Source organism: Salmo trutta, chromosome 1 (genome assembly GCF_901001165.1).
Source record: "Salmo trutta chromosome 1, fSalTru1.1, whole genome shotgun sequence".
Taxonomy (NCBI): Eukaryota; Metazoa; Chordata; class Actinopteri; order Salmoniformes; family Salmonidae; genus Salmo; species Salmo trutta.
Window position 1 is genome coordinate 51889622 of NC_042957.1, and position 22428 is coordinate 51912049.

Here is a 22428-nt window from a genome sequence, read left to right on the forward strand (position 1 = left end):
TGACCAACACTGCCTGCCCCTTGTTCTATTTGTAGCACAGTACAAAATGAAAATGTCACAACTCAAGTCTCATGCTCACCAGCCTCTGCTCCAGTTAACCTCACACTTAGAGGTGAAAGCATGTGGCAGAGACTGCATGAGTCAGCCCCAAGAAAAAAAGGCTACACACAATTGAGCTGTACTTTGCACCCAGCAATTTATTTTCCAATGCTTATAACATTTATATAAACATGTTCACAAGGTACAAAATGACATCATTGCATTTCCATCCAGTCCTGCAGCTGACTTGTAGCAATAACAAAGTCCTATCATGAAGGAATACATTCCTGTTCATGTTGATCAGAAACTGCAGACCACAATAGTGAGTCAATACTGCCATCTGGTGTTCTACTAGGGTAGAGCACTCAGCGTGCATCAGTCCAGGCTTTCGAAGGGTTATGAAGCTCAGCTCTTCCCCTTCCTCTGTTTGAAGCCCCCCTTCGTCCCTCCCGGACCCTTCTTGAAACCACCAGGACGAGGTTTGCCCTTAAACTTAGAACCCCCATCACCCCCAAATGTCTTTCCCCCAAATGTACTGCGCCCCTCAAATTTCCCTCCAAATCTTTTATCCCTATCACCAAATGTCTTCCCTCCAAAACGTTTGCCCCCATCCCCAAATTTCTTTCCTCCAAACCTCTTGCCCCCCGGTGACATCTTTCCAAAAGATTTGCCCCCATCCCCAAATTTCTTTCCCTCTTTCCTGTCCCTGTCACCCCCCATTCGGTCTCTGGGTTTCCCTCCTGGACCAGACCTATGAGGTGGCTTGGAACCATATTTGTTTTCCCTGTCGGTGCCAGAGAACGGTTTCCTCTTCTTGAAGGGTCCTCCTGAGGGCCTTTCAGGTCTTTGCCTCCTCTTGGCTGCAGGGAACATATCTAGATGGGGGAGGGAGAAAAATAAATATAGAAGGTGCTTTTGTCTGTCAAAGTAGCATAGAAATATAGTACAACAAAACACAAACTATAGAAACTTGGTTCAGTATTGAAAGAGTACATACCTTCATCTGGTTCCTCCCCTACAGCCTGTCTGTAGTACTCTGCCTCGTCGTCAGATTCAACAACCGGAGGCCTGTTATCCTGGTTCCCAGGATCCTCCACTTCAGGGTCATGCTCTTCCTCCTCCTGGCGCTTCCTCTTGATGCCTGCCATGCTTCTTTTCCTGACATTACAGAAACAAACATCACTGTTCCACTCCAACTCAGGTGGAATGACTAGCAGTTACAATGTGCTATAACACTCACTTGTTCTCCTCCCGTAACGCTTTCTTTTGAGCAACATCCTGCTCTTGTTTTTTCTTCCGTTCCTGCTTTTCTTTCATCTGCGCCTCTTTTCGGACCAGGATCTCCTGAAGCTCTTCCTCAGTCTTGGCGACTTCAGAAAAGACATTTGAGGGCCTGTATCAGCATTTTACCATGACCAATCAACAGAAACACCTATTCTCAGTGGATGTGTCAGTAAGCGTTTACTTTTTTGTTGTTGAAATATCACAGGTAATCATAGTGGTCTTTTCATCATGTCCATCCCATAGACAGCTAAATCAACAGGAAGCTGACAGGTGCACTTACTGACTGCATGGTAGAGTATGTTCCCCTCTCCCATTCCCTCCTCGATCTTCACCAGCTGCATGGTGATGCGTGGGCCAATCTGAAGAGAAAACCAACCGATGCTGTAAAAACCGACCAGAAACGGCTCACAATGTCTCATCAGTAGGATCAACTGCTGAAGGCACCATGGTGACAAACGTCAGGATGTGTCAGTAAGCGTTTACTTTTGTGAAATATCACAGGTAATCATAGATATCTTTTCATCATGTACACCCCATGGACAGAAAATGACAAGACAAGCTGATGCTATAAACCTAGCATTTATAGTCACTGCCAACACATGCGTAGACAATTCTATTGAAACACTGGTTACAATGTAATATCATTAAGATCAGCCACTAAGTCACCATGGTAATCACCTCAGTCAGTCTCACAGCGCTCTGTTGAGACGCCATGTTACCACGCCCGGAGTAGATCTGTGGCAGTTCCGTTATGTTGTGATCTCCATCTTGCTCTGCTTCACTTTCTGAAAGATTAGCCCCTCTGAAAGAAAGTTAGCAGGGTAAGAGAACACATAACAGCTGGCCAAATCAGAATTACTTTGTAGGTAGATCACGTCACAGCCAACATAGACAAGGTAGTGTCACCCAAATAACATGATGAAACAGCTCAAATTCATCAAAGCAATATTGAGAACCCAAACACATGCAGATAGACCAGATAGATCAAGTACAGCAGGAGATACTCTGCAGTCTGCTAGGACTACAACAGCCAGGGCTCTTACTTCATCAGCAGCTCACTGATGTCCTCAAACTTGCTCATGTTGGGGAACTTTTCCTGCATCAGCTTCTTCACCCCTCTACTCATGCCCACAGGGACTACTTTCAGGCTGCTGCAAAGGGGGACAGGGAGACGGACAAGGTTGAGAGTGGACTGAACCATTTCGTCAGCTACGGGGGTGGGGGGGATTCTGCATGATGGGCGCATCAGTGCGTTTACTTTGAATCTACATCACTAAACAGTCAATTCACAATCTGTCATCCTCTGAGCCCAAGCAGTCTTCCTATACAGCCACCTTGAATTAAAACGAGTGCACAAAACATCTTGTATACTTACTAATGGCGAAATTCAATTTCTTGAGACACTGGATCGTAGTTCACCAAAACACATCTCTTTATGGCGTTGAGGGCTACCTACAAGAAGCAAATCTGTTAAAATGCATACTAACCTAATTCTCATCATAATAATAGAGGATAAAAGGATTGTGGGATATCAGAAAGCGTTTACTTTTGTGTGATCGTCACAGATAATCAGAAGACTATACTATCATCATATTTCACAAATCCTCAATCCAGCAAAAATCCAGGTACTGCTGCCTTTGACATACCTTGTGCACATTGATGGAAGGGAACATGTTTTGGAACATGGTGGCCATAAGTTTGACATGCATGCCCTCCGAGCCAAAGTTATTGAGCACCAGCAGTGCATGATGCGTGAACTGCTGTTCATGCATTCTGTGCCTCTTCAGTGACGAGACCACATCTTTAATAAGGGAGTACTGAAAATGAGAAAGAACATATTCAGGAAAAGCAATTGAAGGCCAAAACCCTATATTTCCTTGTTGCTAGTATTGGGGCTCATCAGTGCGTTTACTTTGAACATATATCACCGAACAGTCACGTCAAAATCTGTCATCCTTTGAGCCCATTTCTCCCAGTAAGTCATTTGGGTTTGTGTACTCACTTTGGTCACCCGGAAATGGAGCATAGGGCCTTTGGGCAGCCGAGCAAGCCTCTGGAAGGAGAAAAAAAATTTCTCAAACACTCACTCATTTGCCATTAGGATCTGGTAAACAGCACAACTGTAGATATTGATGCATCAGTGATAAAACATCTTAATCATGAATTCAGATATTCTCATAACTCATCATCTGCATCAGCAATTGGATAACTAAGGAGGTGGCTGACACAGCATCAATAGTGATAAATCATAAAGATATTCCCTTTGAAAGGCCAAGGGTTTAGAGAGCAGCTGTAAAAATAGGGACTGTGTCTACTGTTAAAGCCCCTCATGGTACAGAAACGCAACGCATTCATTACTCCGATTATTTTGCAAAAATAAATTGTTTACTACAAACATTAAAAAAAGTACCTTTACAGACAAGAAAAACAAGAGTTTCTAATGGACAAATTCAAGTATGTCCCTCCCCGTTTCGTTTGTTTCTTAAACAGTTTCAGAGATGAATACACCCCTGGTGTTTGCAGACTAATTTACCATGTTGACACTACTGGGCGTCTTGGTGAAGATCATGAAGTGTGTCACTCCCAGTGGTCCTGCGACAGCCACAAAGTCCTTCAGCACATTCTTCTTCCTCACCTGTCAATCACACGCAGGCAAGCCATCAAATGCAATCCATTATGAGCACAAGACGCACTTGTATTGTATAGCCTTGGAGCAGTGCAAGATCACAGAATTATGATTCGTCTCATAAATTCACAAAATATATCAAGTAAAAACATCTGGATTGCAGTAATTTCACTCTGATTAAAGTCAGTTAGAAATACTAGTTTAGAGTTTCATGACATGAACAACCGGACCTTAAGGGATTCTGCAGTGAAGGGCTCCATGACCCGCCGCATGTCCTCAACTAGCTGACCGACATTCTTGCCGACTTGGCCACGGTGAAACACGAAGGAGTGAGGGACCGCACCGAACACCTCTTCCGCCACATGGTTCGCACTCAAACGTGACTTCTTCTGGTTTTTGGTCTGAAATTGAATTAACACGTTAGTTTTGCTGGCCAATATACTTCGCCACGTTGCGAGCTAACGCCGGTACTGTAGCCGTTGTGGATGTAATCAGTTACAAATAGTTTAATCATTGTTCAGATATTCTCATAAAAACATCATTTTATCCACCTAGCTACACATCCACATGCCGATGAGACAATCTTCAATATAATTATCAGTAACGTGATATTCAATTTACAAAAATCTGAATCGTGTCAATAACTATAGATAACGTTAGCCAACAACTACTTAAACGCTTACCTTGGACTTCCCCATACTGGCAGTTTAAGTTTGACAAAATACTAGTATAAAACGTCGCTGATGAACCTAGCTATGTGAATGTAAAAATCGAGCAAATTCCGCAATGCCTCTCCGTGACCTCCATTTTAATCAGATACTGCTTTTCAACCACGTGGATCTCACTGCGCCGGCGCGGTGTCACATCGAAAAACGTTCGTCTTATTCAAATGCCCAACCAAACTTTTGTTCTCACCTTCCAGCATGCGTATTTGGCAACCAACCTGGTGTTGCTAGAGGAATTTAAAGAACATTTGCAAGATGAAGTCTAAAAGGTCAAACTTAATTTTAAGGGGTCCTTATTACAGTGTAATTACATGTAACAGGTATCGTAGTTAATTATAATAACTCAGTTACATTGTAATAACATGTAACTGGTGGTAATTGCAGTCTGTAATTACAGAGGTGTAACAACAAATGCTTGTTACCATGTTTGTTACAAAGGGGCAAGTTTCAACTAAATTCACCTATTTACTCAGCTGCGAGATTACAACGGTTGGAGGCTCAATAGGCTCTAATTACCAACCCGTCAATCTGCACCCTTCAAAATCTCCAAATCAAATTTGATTGGTCACATGCACATGTTTAGCAGATGTTATTGCGGGTGTAGTGAAATGCTTGTGTTTCTAGCTCCAACAGTGCAGTAATATCTAACAATACACACAAACCTAAAAGTAAAAGAATGGAATTAAGGAATATATAAATATTAGGACGAGCAATATCGGAGTGGCATAGACTAAAATACAGTAGAATAGAATACAGTATATACATATGAGATGAGTAAAGCAAAAATATGTAAACATTATTAAAGTGACTACAAGTGTTACATTATTAAAGTGACCAGTGATTTCAAGTCGATGTCCAGTATATAGGGCAGCAGCCTCTAAGGTACAAGGTTACATAACCGGGTGGAAGCAACCTAGTGATGGCTATTTAACAGTCTGATGGCATTTAGATAGAAGCTGCTCCACTCAATGTTGTTGCTTGCATTTGCCCCCAAAGTGTACCATCTGGGTTAACTTGGTTGAGTTTATAAAAACATGTTATATATCATGGCTCAGGCTAAGACCCAGATCGTATGAGTATCAGAGTTTATTATAGTACAAGGCAGGCAAAAAGGTAGGTCAAGGCAGACAAAGAGTCATAATCCAAATCAGAGTCAGGCAGGTTCAGGACGGCAGGCAGGATCAGGACAGGCAGAAAGGGCAGAACTGGGAAGACTAGGGAAACCAAAAACTAGAGCACAGGAATATGCGGGTAGGATTTGACGGGACAAGACAAACTGGCAACAGACAAACCGAAAACGCAGGTATAAATACACAGAAGGTAATGGGGACAAATGGGAGACACCTGGTGGGGGGTGGAGACAAGCACAAGATAGGTGAAACAGATCAGGGTGTGACAGTTACATATAAATCAACCTCACTGACTGGGTGTCATCCCAGATTATAATACAAAAATAATGTATAATTAATGTTTACGCTACCCATTATGAAAACCTGAATCTCCTTGCCATCCAAGTAAGAAGATAAACCCACAAGTACACCACAGAATAACACAATGCAGTTACTAGGTGTTAGACAGGATTTAGCTAGTTGAAATTAAGTGTATCTTTAGAAGTGGAGTAAAGTACTTAAGTAAAAATACCTTCAAGTACTACTTATTAAGTTGTTTTTGGTGGTATCTGTACTTTACTTTACTATTCGATTTTTTAAGACTTTTACTTTAACTTCACTACATTCCTAAAGAAATAATGTACTTTTGACCCCATACATTTACCCTGACACTCAAAAATACTCATTACATTTTGAATGCTTAGCAGGACAGAAAATGGTCCAATTCACACACTTGTAAAGAGAACATCCCTGGCTATCCCTACTGCCTCTGATCAGGCGGACTCACTAAACACAAATGCTGCATTTGTAACGATGTCTGAGTGTTGGAGTGTGTCCCTGGCTATCCGTAAATTAAAAAAACAAGAAAATGGTGCTGTGTGGTCTGCTTAATATAAGGAATTTGAAATTATTTATACTTTTACTTTTGATACTTAAGTATATTTGAGCAATTACATTTACTCTTGATACTTAAATATATTTAAAACCAAATACTTCTAGACTTTTACTCAAGTAGTATTTTACTGGCTGACTTTCACTTTTACTTGAGTCATTTTCTATTTAGGTATCTTTACTTTTTCTCAAATATAACAATTGGGTACTTTTTCCACCACTGATCTTGAGGGGTACTTACTTGTAATTAATGTGTACTTATATAGTACGTTATCCATCCTGACAACCTGGCCCTAATTTTAAAGCTTCTGGAAGCACCTTCCAAGTGAAAAAATGAACACACTATTACTCCACATGTAATATCTGTATAAGTGTAATGTAATTACTAGGTGTTACCCAGGATTTAGCCAGTTAAAATTAAGTGTATCATGAGGTGTACTTACTTTTAATTATGGTGTGCCTACAAAGTACGTTACCCATTCTGACAATCTAATCGTTATCCAAGTGGGACAATAAACACACTAATACACCACATAGTATATATCTGTAATATCTGCATAAGTACAAGGTCGTTGCTATTTGTTACACAGGATTGAGCTATTTAAAGTGATGTGTAACTTTATAGTTACCTATGAGCAATTTCGATATTACGTATTACTCCTTACCAAGTGGAAATACCTACAAACAAAAGATGAGCTTCTACTTTAGTCAACTTTATTGCAACATGTAAAAAGATCTTACATTTCTTACAAAATAATAAGGATTTCTATTGTTAGATTCATATTTTGATGAATTATATTAAACAAAGATATAGGCCTACTTAATAACATAAAAATAACTATTCTAGTGGTTACTCAAATCAAATTGTTTTGGTCGCATACACATACACTATACACTACCATTCAAAGTTTGGGGTCACTTAGAAATGGCCTTGTTTTTGAAAGAAAAGCACATTTTTGGTCCATTACAATAACATCAAATTGATCAGAAATACAGTGTAGACATTGTTAATGTTGTAAATGACTACTGTAGCTGGGAATGGCAGATTTCTTTTATAGAATATCTACATAGGCGTACAGAGGCCCACAGAGGCCCATTATCAGCAACCATCACTCCTGTGTTCCAATGGCACGTTGTGTTAGCTTCATTAAATGGTACCCGCAAAACACCAGTCTCAACGTCAACAGTGAAGAGGCGACTCCGGAATACTGTCCTTCTAGGCAGAGTTGCAAAGAAAAAGCCATATCTCAGACTGCCAATGAAAATAAAAGATTAAGATGGGCAAAAGAACACAGACACTGGACAGAGGAACTCTGCCTAGAAGGCCAGCATCCCGGAGTCGCCTCTTCACTGTTGACGATGAGACTGGTGTTTTGCGGGTACTATTTAATGAAGCTGCCAGTTGAGGACTTGTGAGGCGCCTGTTTCTCAAACTAGACACTCTAATGTACTTGTCCTCTTGCTCAGTTGTGCACCGGGGCCTCCCACTCCTCTTTCTATTCTGGTTAGAGCCAGTTTGCGCTGTTCTGTGAAGGGAGTAGTACACAGCGTTGTATGAGATCTTCAGTTTCTTGTCAATTTCTCGCATGGAATAGCCTTCATTTCTCAGAACAACAATAGACTGACGAGTTTCAGAAGAAAGTTCTTTGTTTTGGCCATTTTGAGCCTGTAATCGAACCCACAAATGCTGATGCTCCAGATACTCAACTAGTCTAAAGAAGGACAGTTTTATTGCTTCTTTAATAAGCACAACAGTTTTTAGCTGTGCCAACATAATTGCAAAAGGGTTTTCTAATGATCAATTAGCCTTTTAAAATGATAAACTTGGATTAGCTAACACAACGTGCCATTGGAACACAGGAGTGATGGTTGCTGATAATGGGCCTATGTACGCCTATGTAGATATTCCATAAAAATCTGCCGTTTCCAGCTACAATAGTCATTTACAACATTAACAATGTCTACACTGTATTTCTGATCAATTTGCTGTTATTTTATTGGACCAAAAATGTGCTTTTCTTTCAAAAACAAAGACATTTCTAAGTGACCCCAAACTTTTGAATGGTAGTGTATATCCAAAAGTATGTGGACACCCCTTCAAATTAGTGGATTTGGCTATTTCAGCCACAGCCATTGCTGACAGGTGTATAAAATCAAGCACACCGACATGCAATCTCCATAGACAAACATTGACAGTAGAATGGACTTACTGAAGATATCAGTGACTTTCAACGTGGCACCGTCATAGGATGCCATCGTCCCAACAAGTCAGTTTGTAAAATTTCTGCCCTGCTAGAGCTGCCCCGGTCAACTGTAAGTGCTGTTATTGTGAAGTGGAAACGTCTAGGAGCCACAACGGCTCAGCCACGAAGTGGTAGGCCACACAAGCTCACAGAATGGGACCACCAAGTGCTGAAGTGCCTATCGTGTTAAAATTGTCTCTCCTCGGTCGCAACACTCGCTACCAGTGGCGAAAAAAGTACCACATTTTCATACTTCACTAAAAGTAAAGTTACTTTAATAGAAAATGACTCAAGTAAAAGTGAAAGTCACCCAGTAAAATACTACTTGAGTAAAAGTCTAAAACGATTCAGTTTTAAATATACTTAAGTATCACCTTTCAAATTCCTTATATTAAGCAAACAAGATTTTTTGTTTTTTTGTATTTACAGATAGCCTCGGGCACACTCCAGCACTCAGACATAATTTACAAATGAACCATTTGTGTTTAGTGAGTCTGCCAGATCAGATGCAGTAGGGATGACCAGGGATTTTCTCTTGATAAGTGTGTGAATTGGACCAGTTTCCTGTCCAGCTAAGCATTCAAAATGGAAATGGAAAGGAAAGTGGTAACGAGTACTTTTGGGTGTCAGGGAAAATCAAAAGTCAAAAGTACATTATTTTCTTTAGGAATGTACTGAAGTAAAAGTAAAAGTTGTCCAAAAGACAAATAGTAATGTGCAGATACCCCAAAAACTACTTAAGTAGTTCTTTCAAGTATTTTTACTTACGTACTTTACACCACTGCTCACTACCGAGTTCCAAACTGCCCCTGGAAGCAATGTCTGTACAATAACGGTTTGTCGGGAAGTTCATGAAATGGGTTTCCATGGCCGAGCAGCTGCACACATGCCTAAAATAACCATGCGCAATGCAGAGCATCGGCTGGAGTGGTGTAAAGCTCGCCACCATTGGACTCTGGAGCAGTGGAATCGCGTTCTCTGGAGTGAGGAATCACACTTCACCATCTGGCAGTCCGACGGATGAATCTGGGTTTGGCGGATGGCAGGAGAACGCTGTTTTTTTTCTTCTTTTCCCGTCAATAAAGAAGATGAGTATACATGTCCCTGCTGTGTTTTGGTCCTCTCCTTACGACAACCGTGACACAGATGCAGCACTCTATCACTCTCCTTGGTCAAATAGCCTTTATACAGCCTGGAGGTGTGTTTTAGGTCATTGTCCTATTGAAAAACAAATGAGCGCAAACCAGATGAGATGGTGTATCGCTGCAGAATTCTATGGTAGCCATGCTGGTTAAGTGTGCCTTGAATTTGAATTAAGCAAAGCACCCCCAGACCATCCCACCTCCTCCTCCATTCTTGGGAACCACACACGTGGAGATCATTTGTTCACCTACTCTGCGTCTCACAAAGACACGGAGGTTGAAACCAAAAATGTCCACTTTGGACTGGTCTAATGTCCATTGCTCATGTTTCTTGGCCAAAGCAAGTCTCTTGTTATTATTGGTGTCCTTTAGTAATGGTTTCTTTGCAGCAATTCGACCATGATGACCTAATTCACGCTGTCTCCTCTGAACAGTTGATGTTGAGATGTGTCTGTTACTTTAACTCTGTGAAGCATTTATTTGGGCTGCAATTTCTGAGGCTGGTAACTCTTATGAACTTATCCTCTGCAGCAGAGGTAACTCTAGGTCTTCCTTTCCTATTGCGCTCCTCATGAGAGCCAGTTTCTTGATGATCTTCTTGGCCTTCCTGTGACACCAGGTACTGTAGATGTCCTGGAAGGCAGGCAGTGTGCCCCCGGTGATGCGTTGGGCAGACTGCACCACCCTCTGGAGACTGGAGAGCCCTGTGGTTGCAGACGGTGGAGTTGCCATACCAGGCGGTGATACAGCCCGACAGGATGCTCTCAATGGTGCATCTGTAAACGTTTGTGAGGGTCTTAGGGGCCAAGACACATGTATTCATCCTCCTGAGGTTTAAGATGTGCTGTTGCACCTTCTTCACCACACTGTCTGTGTGGGTGGACCATTTCAGATTGTCAGTGATATGTACACCGAGGAACTTGAAGCTTTTCACCTTCTCCACTGCGTCCCCGTCGATGTGGATGGGGGCGTATTCCCTCTGCTGTCTCCTGAAGTCCACGATCAGCTCCTTCATTTTGTTGACGTTGTGGGAGAGGTAAGTTTCCTCCAGGGCCCTAACCTCCTCCATGTAGGCTGTCTTGTCGTTGTTGGTAATCAGGCCTACCACTGTTGTGTACTCTGCAAACTTGATGATTGAGTTGGAGACGTGCAGGAAGGGGCTGACTCAGATTTTTCACTTGAAAATGAATGCCAAACAGAAAACATTGATTACAAGTTTAACAAACCATACAACTCTGACAACTTTGAACAATTTACACAGAACATTTCTCAAAAAACACATTTACTGGAAGAACTGTGCAGATGCAAAGTTTGGTAACAGAATGATGGTAAAATCTCCCTCAGTTTTCTTATGCGACCCAAGTTTTCCAAAAACGAAATATCTGCTCCGAATGAAGATTCAAAGATGTCTGCAGAAAGAATGGGAAGTCAGGAAAACAAACAGCACATCCTCATTTAAGTAGTCTTTACCAAGTCATGTATGTTTCCTGGGGCAAGAGGTAGAGTGTGGCTTCGGCGATGGCATCCAACAGTGCGTCCGATAGTGGCTTCGGTGATGGCATCCAACAGTGCGTCCGATAGTGGCTTCGGTGATGGCATCCAACAGTGCGTCCGATAGTGGCTTCGGTGATGGCATCCAACAGTGCGTCCGATAGTGGCTTCGGTGATGGCATCCAACAGTGCGTCCGATAGTGGCTTCGGTGATGGCATCCAACAGTGCGTCCGATAGTGAAAGTGATGTGGATACTAATGGGAATGCCTATCCAAGATTGAGGATGATGGATGAAGCTGTCGAGTTTGAATCCGATGACGCCGACAACAATGGGAAAGAAGTTGATGAGAATATTGGATTGACTACTGTCGCTAAAGGTCGGATAAAGAAAGCAAAAGTTACAGTTAAGATGCCATCTAGTAAGCCTACTGCTCATCCCACTACTCTCTTTATGGATATGAATATCATAATCTTCATGGTGATGTATATAAATGAATAGAGGGTATATCACCATCACCAGATTTGGGTATTCTACACACTGGCTATTACTGTAATGAGCTCTGGCCCTAACAAGACCACATTTGGTTGGTCCCAACTGTGGTTTGTGACAACTATGACTACCCATTGTAGCCAATTGAATTGCAGTAATTCCATTACAGATTTTTCAGTAATTCCATGACAAATTTCAGAACAGAATTAAATCAGATTTTATTTGTTACATGCTTCGGAAACAACATGTAAGGGGTGCGTACTGGCGGCAGAGAAGTCAGGCGCAGGAGAGCAAAAACTGTGTCGACAACGGCACAGTTTAATAATAAAACCACCGGAAACAGAACAATCAATCAATGGGTACAAAACCCGTCACACACCAGAATAACGTGCACAAGCACTTACAATAAACAATTCCGGACAAGGACATGGGGGGAACAGAGGGTTAAATACACAACATGTAATTGATGGAATTGAAACCAGGTGTGTCGGAAGACAAGACAAAACAAATGGAAAATTAAAAGTGGATCGATGATGGCTAGAAGACCGGCGATGCCGACCACCGAACGCCGCCTGAACAAGGAGAGGAACCAACTTCGGCGAAGGTCGTGACACAGCAGGTGTAGACTAACTGTGAAATGTTTACTTACGGGTCCTTTTCCAACAATGCAGAGTTAAAGATGAAAATAGAAATAGTGACATAAAGAATAAATACACTGTGAATAAAGAATAAAAATAATGAGTAAAAGTAACATGGCTATATATACTGCTCAAAAAAATAAAGGGAACACTTAAACAACACATCCTAGATCTGAATGAAAGAAATAATCTTATTAAATACTTTTTTCTTTACATAGTTGAATGTGCTGACAACAAAATCACACAAAAATAATCAATGGAGATCCAATTTATCAACCCATGGAGGTCTGGATTTGGAGTCACACTCAAAATTAAAGTGGAAAACCACACTACAGGCTGATCCAACTTTGATGTAATGTCCTTAAAACAAGTCAAAATGAGGCTCAGTAGTGTGTGTGGCCTCCACGTGCCTGTATGACCTCCCTACAATGCCTGGGCATGCTCCTGATGAGGTGGCGGATGGTCTCCGGAGGGATCTCCTCCCAGACCTGGACTAAAGCATCCGCCAACTCCTGGACAGTCTGTGGTGCAACGTGGCATTGGTGGATGGAGCGAGACATGATGTCCCAGATGTGCTCAATTGGATTCAGGTCTGGGGAACGGGCAGGCCAGTCCATCAATGCCTTCCTCTTGCAGGAACTGCTGACACACTCCAGCCACATGAGGTCTAGCATTGTCTTGCATTAGGAGGAACCCAGGGCCAACCGCACCAGCATATGGTCTCACAAGGGGTCTGAGGATCTCATCTCGGTACCTAATGGCAGTCAGGCTACCTCTGGCGAGCACATGGAGGGCTGTGCGGCCCCCCAAAGAAATGCCACCCCACACCATGACTGACCCACCGCCAAACCGGTCATGCTGGAGGATGTTGCAGGCAGCAGAACGTTCTCCACGGCGTCTCCAGACTCTGTCACGTGCTCAGTGTGAACCTGCTTTCATCTGTGAAGAGCACAGGGCGCCAGTGGCGAATTTGCCAATCTTGGTGTTCTCTGGCAAATGCCAAACGTCCTGCACGGTGTTGGGCTGTAAGCACAACCCCCACCTGTGGACGTCGGGGCCTCATACCACCCTCATGGAGTCTGTTTCTGACCGTTTGAGCAGACACATGCACATTTGTGGCCTGCTGGAGGTCATTTTGCAGGGCTCTGGCAGTGCTTCTCCTGCTCCTCCTTGCACAAAGGCGGAGGTAGCGGTCCTGCTGCTGGGTTGTTGCCCTCCTACGGCCTCCTCCACGTCTCCTGATGTACTGGCCTGTCTCCTGGTAGCGCCTCCATGCTCTGGACACTACGCTGACAGACACAGCAAACCTTCTTGCCACAGCTCGCATTGATGTGTCATCCTGGATGAGCTGCACTACCTGAGCCACTTGTGTGGGTTGTAGACTCTGTCTCATGCTACCACTAGAGTGAAAGCACCGCCAGCATTCAAAAGTGACCAAAACATCAGCCAGGAAGCATAGGAACTGAGAAGTGGTCTGTGGTCCCCACCTGCAGAACCACTCCTTTATTGGGGGAGTCTTGCTAATTGCCTATAATTTCCACCTGTTGTCTATTCCATTTGCACAACAGCATGTGAAATTTATTGTCAATCAGTGTTGCTTCCTAAGTGGACAGTTTGATTTCACAGAAGTGTGATTGACTTGGAGTTACATTGTGTTGTTTAAGTGTTCCCTTTATTTTTTTGAGCAGTGTATATATATATATATAAATATAGAGTGTATAAAATAACAGGGCTATAGACAGGGAGTACCAGTACTGAGTAGATGTGCAGGGGTACGAGGTAATTGAGGTAGGTATGTACTGTACATATAGGTAGGGGTAAAGTGACTAGGCAACAGGATAGATAAAACAGTAGCAGCATCGTATGTGGTGAGTGTGAAAGTGTGTGTGCGTGTGGCATCAGTATGCATGTGTGTGGTGTCAGTATACATGTGTGTACATGTTATGTGTGTGTGGACGTATGTAGTGTGTTTGTGTGTGTATGTATGTGTATGTTGGGGTGTCAGTGTAAATATATGTGAGTGTGTGGATAGAGTCTAGTGTGTGTGCATAGAGCCAGTGCAAGAGAGTTGGTCCAAAAAGGGTCAATGCAGGTAGTCCTGGTAGCCATTTGATTAGCTATTTAGCGGTCTTGTTTAGAAGTCTTATGGGTTGGGGTTAGAAGCTGTTCAGGCTCCTGGTGGTTCCTGACTTGCATTGGTACCTTTTGCTGTGCGGTAGCAGAGAGAACAGTCTGTGGCTTGGGTGGCTGAAGATTTTGACAATTTCTTGGGCCTTCCTCTGACACCGCCTGGTATAGTTTTAATCAGTTAATAATTCATAAACAAACTTGATCTCAGAAAAAACACTATGACTAATTGGTAGGTATACCTTTACTTGTTACTTCTGTGACCTTTCATTATCCTCCCTCCTCATGAGTGAGAGAAAATTGAGGTTTTTGGTAACGGAATTACAAGGCAGAAGACAATGTAATCTAAAGTAATCTAAAAAACTAAATATAAGTGTTGATATAGTATAGTATAGGTATTCTAATACCCTTTAATACTTTTTCTGGTAGATGTTTTCTAAGACCCATTTTCTATCTGTTTGACCAGAAATCAAAACCTTTGCTTATTCCACATTTTTTAGGATGAAAATGGTTGGAAAATGTATATATGCGTTAATTTGTAAAACCATAGACTTAACTTTCATTTGACACCACATTTGACATGCTCCTGTAAACTTCACATGTTGCGTTCATGGGTCCTTTTAGATGAAATGCCCTCTTCACCGTATCTACTAGCACACAGCAGAGACTATCCATGATGACTGACAGAATTATTCCTCATCGTACGGTGGATATTCACCTTCATCTGCATCTTATCCATATTATAACCCTCAATATATGTTTTTTTATGTTTGACATTGTTTAATAAATTATATTGATTACTCATAGGCTACCTTTTCAAGCTGAACTCCAGTAAACAGATGGACCGCCTGGGAGTAGGCCTCTGTGAGAGAACAGCAGGGAGTCAACGGGCAGAGACAGGGAGGGTTCCTGCCTCCTGCACTGAGGGCCAGAGGCAGCTGAGCTGAAAGGATGGGAGGAGAGAGAGAGGGGGTGTCATTAGGGTAGTTTGTAATTATGTCTCTCTTTGTTTAGAGGGCCTGTGACAGGGATGAAGCGAGGGGGAGGTCTTGCTGCTGAAAAAACGTTGTGTGTCAGTGTTGTGTGTAGTTCTCTTTCTCCCGCGAGTCTTTCGTACTGTAGCTCAGTCTCTCTGGTCTGCCTGTCTCTGTGAGGCTCAGACACACTAGGAAAAAGGGTCGCCGGGCTGCATGCTACAGCCACAGCAGTGGACTTTCTCATTGGGAGGCAATTCTGAGGCAGTAGACCATTCTGAGGCAATGCTAAGGAAAGGTCCATTAGTCCTGACATATGGATTCTAGATGAGGATGCTTTAAAGAAGTCCAATCTGTACCCATTGGAGCTCAGGATTCTGGGATACACACAGGAACACAGCTGACAGAGTTTGCCAACTGACTCTATACCTCTGAAAAGGACTGAGGTAAGTCATGCTCCCTCACTTTAAAAGTTACAAAGGTAGGATCCCCTTTCAGATTTAATAAGAATAGTGCTGCTATTATAATGATAGATGATCAATGGTTAATGTTTGGCGATATGGTACAGGGCTTCTGACACTACCATTTGACAATCATGTGATGTATTCTTTTTCTTTGGTATTCCAGTTTACTTACAGAAACTTGTTGGTACCAATAATGTGTTTCACTGAGGTTGAGGAGTAGTGACCCCTGCAAATATAGTGTGTTGTGTCAATGTTGAGGTGATAATGGTGTTTATGGTGTTGACAATGGTGGTAGCCAGAGTTGACCCTGAAAGGATTGTGGTGACCAATGGGATGGAAGTGTGAGTTGACTCTGTCTGGGTTTTGTTGACCATTGTCACCCCAGTGTTGACTTGCTAATGAACTCCAGCCAGGCAGACAGGGTTAAGTTTACTTTCACCTTCCAGGGGAACATCTGGTGGGCTTTCAAGGCTTGAGAGACAGTCTGAGCTGCATCTTAGATATTGCGGTAGCACTTTTACATGTTCTGCTTTCCACTGAAAATGCCTGTATGGAATTTTGCATCTGTGTGGCCACTGTCTGACTGTGATGTACTTGTTGGTGTACAATTATAGTTGTTTGAAATGGGGAAAAGCTATTTTTACTGAATGAATACATCTTTACATTTTCTAGATATAGAGTATCATGTTTTATTGGGGAAATCTGCTAATGAATCTCTATCACTGCTTATTTCCATGGACAGAAGAGCAGTTGAACAGGTAGATGGAGAAGCAGCTGACTATTGGCCTGTCTCTGTTGCTGGGGCTCCTCCTAGTCATGCCTGAGGTGGGGGGGCGGAAGGAAGAATCCCAGAAGCGCCCGTCCCGCTTCTCAGAGCTAAAAGCAGACCGCTGCTCCTACACCTTCATCGTTCCCCAGCAGCAACTGAAGGGGGCGCTGTGTGTGAGCACCGAGTCCACCACCGGCGCCGCCAACCACTCAGAGGTAACGGCTCTGCGGGGGGAGTTGAGCCGTCAGCAGGAACAGCTGGAGAAGCTGAGGGGCCAGCTGGAGCAGGAGGGGGCCCTGGTTACGGAGGTACGGGCGCTACGGAAAGAGAGCGGCAGCATGAACTCCCGCATTGCCCAGATCTACGCCCAGCTGCTGCATGAGGTTATGTACAAGAAGGACCAGGTGGTCGAACAGAGGCGGGTCGAGAACCTACTGCTCAACGCCACCGCACAGGTAATCAGACAGAGAGCATTGTGGGAACAGCTATGTTCATAAGGAGGGAAGTTAGAATCATATAACTGTATACCTGCTCCTACTATCTCTCTACTGTCTTAGTATCCTTTACCCATTGATGACAGGCATGTAGCACCTTGATAACATCCCTGATTGGCCCGTTGTCTGTTACTCGGTCATGGTGGACCAACATCCCAGATGCTGCAGATCTCCTCTAGTTACAGGGAGCTGGAGAAGAAGTATGGAGCCCTCACCTCCATGATGAGCAACCAGAGTCAGCTCATCGCCCGGCTGGAGAAGCTGTGCCAGGCCACCAAGAACACTACCCCACCTCCACAGGTAGGGGGAGCTCTGTATTTATCAAACCACTGGCATTGTTATCATGGGCCTTTCTCAAGCACTGACCCTGACCCATGAAGCTAAAGTGGTACCATAACATACTACAGTACCCACAATGCTCTGTACAAAAGTCTTTATATATTTGTGTTGTATTGGACAGATGACCTCTGAACCCCTGAGTATCCAGTCCAGTGGGCCCCTGAATGACAGCTCACAGTCCAAGGAGATGGCTAATGATGTTCAGAGAGACCAGGGTGCCCCTCCACTACAGCCACACGTGGAGAGAGAACCCCTGCAGGGGGCAAAGGTTCTCCCCACCACCATGGCCGACACCCCTACTGACGCCCCCTTCATAAGCTTCCCTGTCACTAAGACCCCAGGTAAATCACGGCACCTTCAGAGCTTACAACTGCCAACGGCGCTTTCAGCTTAACCAGCACTGTCTGTGTAGGAATGAACGTCTGTCTTTGTAAGACAGTGTGAAAGAGTAACACTATGTATCTACCTTCCCCCGGAAGCGTTATCACACATTACAACACCTTGTTTCTATTTCAGTCAATACATCGCACATCTCATTGGTTCCTGTTTCGATATTGTTTTTCACTGTCACCTCTGACAACAATCAGAACAAGCTAGCTGTTTTCTTTTGGCCCTTCAAATGCTTAAATGTTTGCTGTTCAGACCTTGAGTTTGTGTTTTGAAACAGTGTCAGTATTATTTACACTCCAGAAGACACTGCAGAAGCTCGGGGAGTCACTGACCCGCTGATAGGACTTTGTTATCTCTCTGGGAATGCCTAAACAATGTCTAATGACTGCCAGCTGTTCTCATCAGAGTGGAGAAGGGGCTTTGTGTCAGGGGCGTCGTAAGGATAGGACCAAGGCGCAGCGGGTAAAGTGCTCATTCTTAATTTATTTAAAGATAACACTTAAACAAAATAAACATACAACGAAACAGTCCCATAAGGTGCACAGACTATACAGGAAATAACCACCCACAAAACACAAGTGAAACAAACCTCAACTAAATACAGCCTCCAATTAGAGACAATGACAACCAGCTGCCTCTTATTGGAGGTCCTACCAAAAACGCAACATAGAAATAGAAAACTAGATTTAAACATAGAAATAGAAAACATAGAACCTAAACCAAAAACACCAAAACACACAAAGCAAACACCCCCTGCCACACCCTGACCAAACTACAATGACAAATAACCCCTTTTACTGGTCAAGATGTGACACTTTGTTAATGAGTAACACACACGCATGCACACGCATGCACACACACACACACACACACAAGGTTTGACTTTGATATAACATTTGCAAATTCATCAATAATATTTGTTATAAATAACAATCAAATGGGCCAAAATATAATCCTCTCTTTTAGGAAATAAACCATCAAAATGAGCTAATCCAGAATTTGGCACCAATAATCAGATTTGTCAGCACGTCCTCTTTAGAAAGAGTGATTAGGATGAATTCCAAATAAAAATATATTTGAATCTAAAAAATCTAATTTACTAGCAGTACACAACAAACAGTCTCTCTCACACACACACCAACCCACCCTAACAAACACACCCTAATCACAGCCCTCTTTAGGACATTGCTATGTAACCTTGAATTACAAGGCGATACCCCAATACAATGCACATTGTGTGTGCAACTGGAATGTGTGAGATTACAAGGCAGAGCATTCAGATGGGTGACACCACCTTGTATGGACAGGACTTCACTCCAGTTACATTGTATAATAAAGGGACCATGACTCAGAGCGTATGTGTGTGTGATGAGTGACAAGGAGATACTTGTCTATATAATGAGTGTACGGTTACAGTATGAATATCCCTTGATCTGGAGTGTGTGAGAGAGAGGGGATGATGCCTAGCCTTTCTGTGTCCGTTCCTGCGGTGTATGCTTATCTTTTCCAGTGTGAAATAAGACATTCAACATGTGTGGTGAAAGAATGTCTTCGGCAGTAAAGAGATAAGCTGAAGCAAAGCGAGAAAACATGTATCTGTGACCCTGTTGGCTCTAAAACAAACAGAATTCCAGACCCCTCTCTCCACTACGTGTCTCACTCACTCCCTCATTCCCAGCAGTTGGTTGAGCCTGCCTAGTGGCAGGTGGGCGGAGTTTGGACGTTCTGGACTTCCATTAGTTCCATTGCACCAGGCAGGCTCAATCGAGCACAATTATGACTATTTGAACCCAGGTATGTTCCGAAATCCTAACTGCCTTTGTGAACCACATACCTATACTATCTCTGTCCCTCAGGACCCTGGAGGGACTGCCAGCATGCGCTGGACTCGGGCGAGACCACCAATGGGATCTACCTGCTGCGTCCACAGAGCGCCAACCGGCTTCTGCAGGCCTGGTGTGAACAGACCAAGGCCCAGGGAGGCTGGACCGTCATCCAGAGGAGACAGGACGGATCAGTCAACTTCTTCAGGACCTGGGAGCAGTACAAGGTGCTCTCACCTCCAGTGTGCAGTGAGCCACTAAAAGTGAAGCGCTCAAGAGTTTGTTATGATATCAGACAGTGTGCTATTACCATTGCTCCAAAACACTGCAATACAAAACCCACACAGTGAATGTGTGGACTGCAGACCCATAATCCTTTCCCCTCCTCCATTTGCCTTTCATTTAATCTGATTATATGTGATGAAACATGAGCTGTATAGTTACTGTAATTGGCAACCATCACAGTGGGCTCTAAAACCAGAAAAACAGCTGGTATTACAGCTCAGAGTATCCTTCAGTTGATGACGGTTTAACAGCACAGAAGTCATGAAAACTATTGCTACAGTGAACATAACCCTAAACTATCTGTTGTACCCCTCCACCCCAGCAAGGCTTTGGGAACCTGGATGGAGAGTACTGGCTGGGTCTGGAGCACCTCTACTGGCTGACCAAGCAGGCCCACTACAAGCTTCGAGTGGACATGGAGGACTGGCAGGGCCGCCAGGTGTTTGCAGAGTACGACAGCTTCCGCCTGGAGCCTGAGAGCGACTGGTACCGTCTGAGGCTGGGGGAATACCAAGGCAACGCCGGAGACTCAATGTCCTGGCACAATAACAAAGCCTTTACAACTCTGGACAAGGATAAGGACGCTTATTCAGGTGAATCCTCTCTCACTCTCTACTACCCTCTCTCTTTTAATTTCTGCCTCTTTTCATGGCTGCCTGTTTGAACACCCAGGTTTGGCTTGATGAGTTGGTTTCTCTCTCCATTTCCTCATTAGGGAACTGTGCCCACTTCCAGAAGGGGGGCTGGTGGTACCACATGTGTGCCCACTCCAACTTAAACGGCGTGTGGTATCGAGGGGGTCACTACCGCAGCCGCTATCAGGACGGGGTTTACTGGGCAGAGTTCCACGGTGGCTCCTACTCCCTCAAGACGGTAACCATGATGATCAAACCCACCTAACCCTCTCCCCATTGGTGGCACCTTAATTGGTGAGGACGGGTTCGTGGTAATGGCTGGAGTGGAATAGTTTCAAATACATCAAACATGGTTTCCATGTGTTTGATGCCATTCCATTCACTCCGTTCCAGCCATTATTATGAGCCGTTCTCCCCTCAGCAGCCTCCTGTGTTATACACACACATGTCAATCAGGCATCAGGGTAATATTATGGTTCCGTCATGGATAAGGAAGGTTGTTAATGAAGTTCTTATATGTTAAACAGGTATGTTAATAAGACAGCGTTAGACTGACATGCCAACACAACATGTGGAATTGTTTTCTAACTGCAATGTATTTATTTAATAAAAAATTGCAAAACAATGTTGTAACATTACTTTTTGATATTATCTATCTATCCTCTCACACACATACACTCGCATACACACACCACAAGGTGAGGTAGGAGTCCGTTTCTTTTGCTTATGAGAACTGACGTTGTGGTTTGATGCAGTGGTGTAAAGTACATAAGTAAAAATACTTTAAAGTACGACGTAAGTAGATTTATGGGGTATCTGTACATTACTATTTATATTGATGACTTTTACTTTATTACATTCTTGAAGAAAATAATGTACTTTTTACTCCATACGTTTTCCTTGACACCCAAAAGTACTCGTTCCCTTATGAATGCTTAACAGGACAGGAAAATTGTCTCGTCGGTTGAAAGGAGAGGACCAAGGTGCAGCGTGGTGAGCGTACATATTCTTTTTATTAGAAAAAACGCCGAACAAAACAATAAACACTACCCAACAAACCGTGAAGCTAAAGGCTATGTGCCATAAACAAAGTCAACTTCCCACAACACAAGGAGGGAAAAGGGCTACCTAAGTATGGTTCCCAATCAGAGACAACGATAGACAGCTGTCCCTGATTGAGAACCATACCCGGCCAAAACATAGAAAATAAAGAACATAAAAAAAGTAACATAGAATGCCCACCCTAGTCACACCCTTGCCTACCCAAAATAGAGAATAAAAAACCTCTATGGCCAGGGCGTGACACTAATTCACACACATAAAGAGGAAATCGCTGGTCATCCCTACTGCATCTGATCTGGCAGACTCACTAAACACAAATGCTTTGTAAATTATGTCTGAGTGTTGGAGTGTGCCCCTGGCTATCCGTAAATAAAAAATAAATAAAAA

At 43.3% G+C, this 22428-nt stretch overlaps 2 protein-coding genes across 2 annotated transcripts; one reads left to right on the forward strand and one right to left on the reverse strand.

Annotated features, from left to right (window-relative positions):
• Positions 1-171: 171 nt before the first annotated feature.
• ppan (peter pan homolog) lies at positions 172-4784 on the reverse strand. Its single transcript, XM_029761883.1, has 12 exons — positions 4633-4784; positions 4180-4350; positions 3857-3958; positions 3326-3376; positions 2970-3140; positions 2699-2775; positions 2367-2474; positions 2002-2125; positions 1604-1682; positions 1280-1409; positions 1037-1197; positions 172-914 (listed from the first exon to the last, which is right to left on the reverse strand). Exons 1-12 carry the CDS (start codon positions 4645-4647, stop codon positions 445-447), a joined length of 1659 nt encoding a protein of 552 aa, XP_029617743.1. The 5' UTR covers positions 4648-4784; the 3' UTR covers positions 172-444.
• Positions 4785-15820: 11036 nt separating this feature from the next.
• LOC115199303 (angiopoietin-related protein 2-like) lies at positions 15821-21604 on the forward strand. The gene is made up of 7 exons (XM_029761884.1): positions 15821-16226; positions 16987-17468; positions 17667-17807; positions 17968-18187; positions 20093-20286; positions 20667-20937; positions 21060-21604. Exons 2-7 carry the CDS (start codon positions 17007-17009, stop codon positions 21242-21244), a joined length of 1473 nt encoding a protein of 490 aa, XP_029617744.1. The 5' UTR covers positions 15821-16226; positions 16987-17006; the 3' UTR covers positions 21245-21604.
• The last annotated feature ends 824 nt before the right edge of the window (positions 21605-22428 follow it).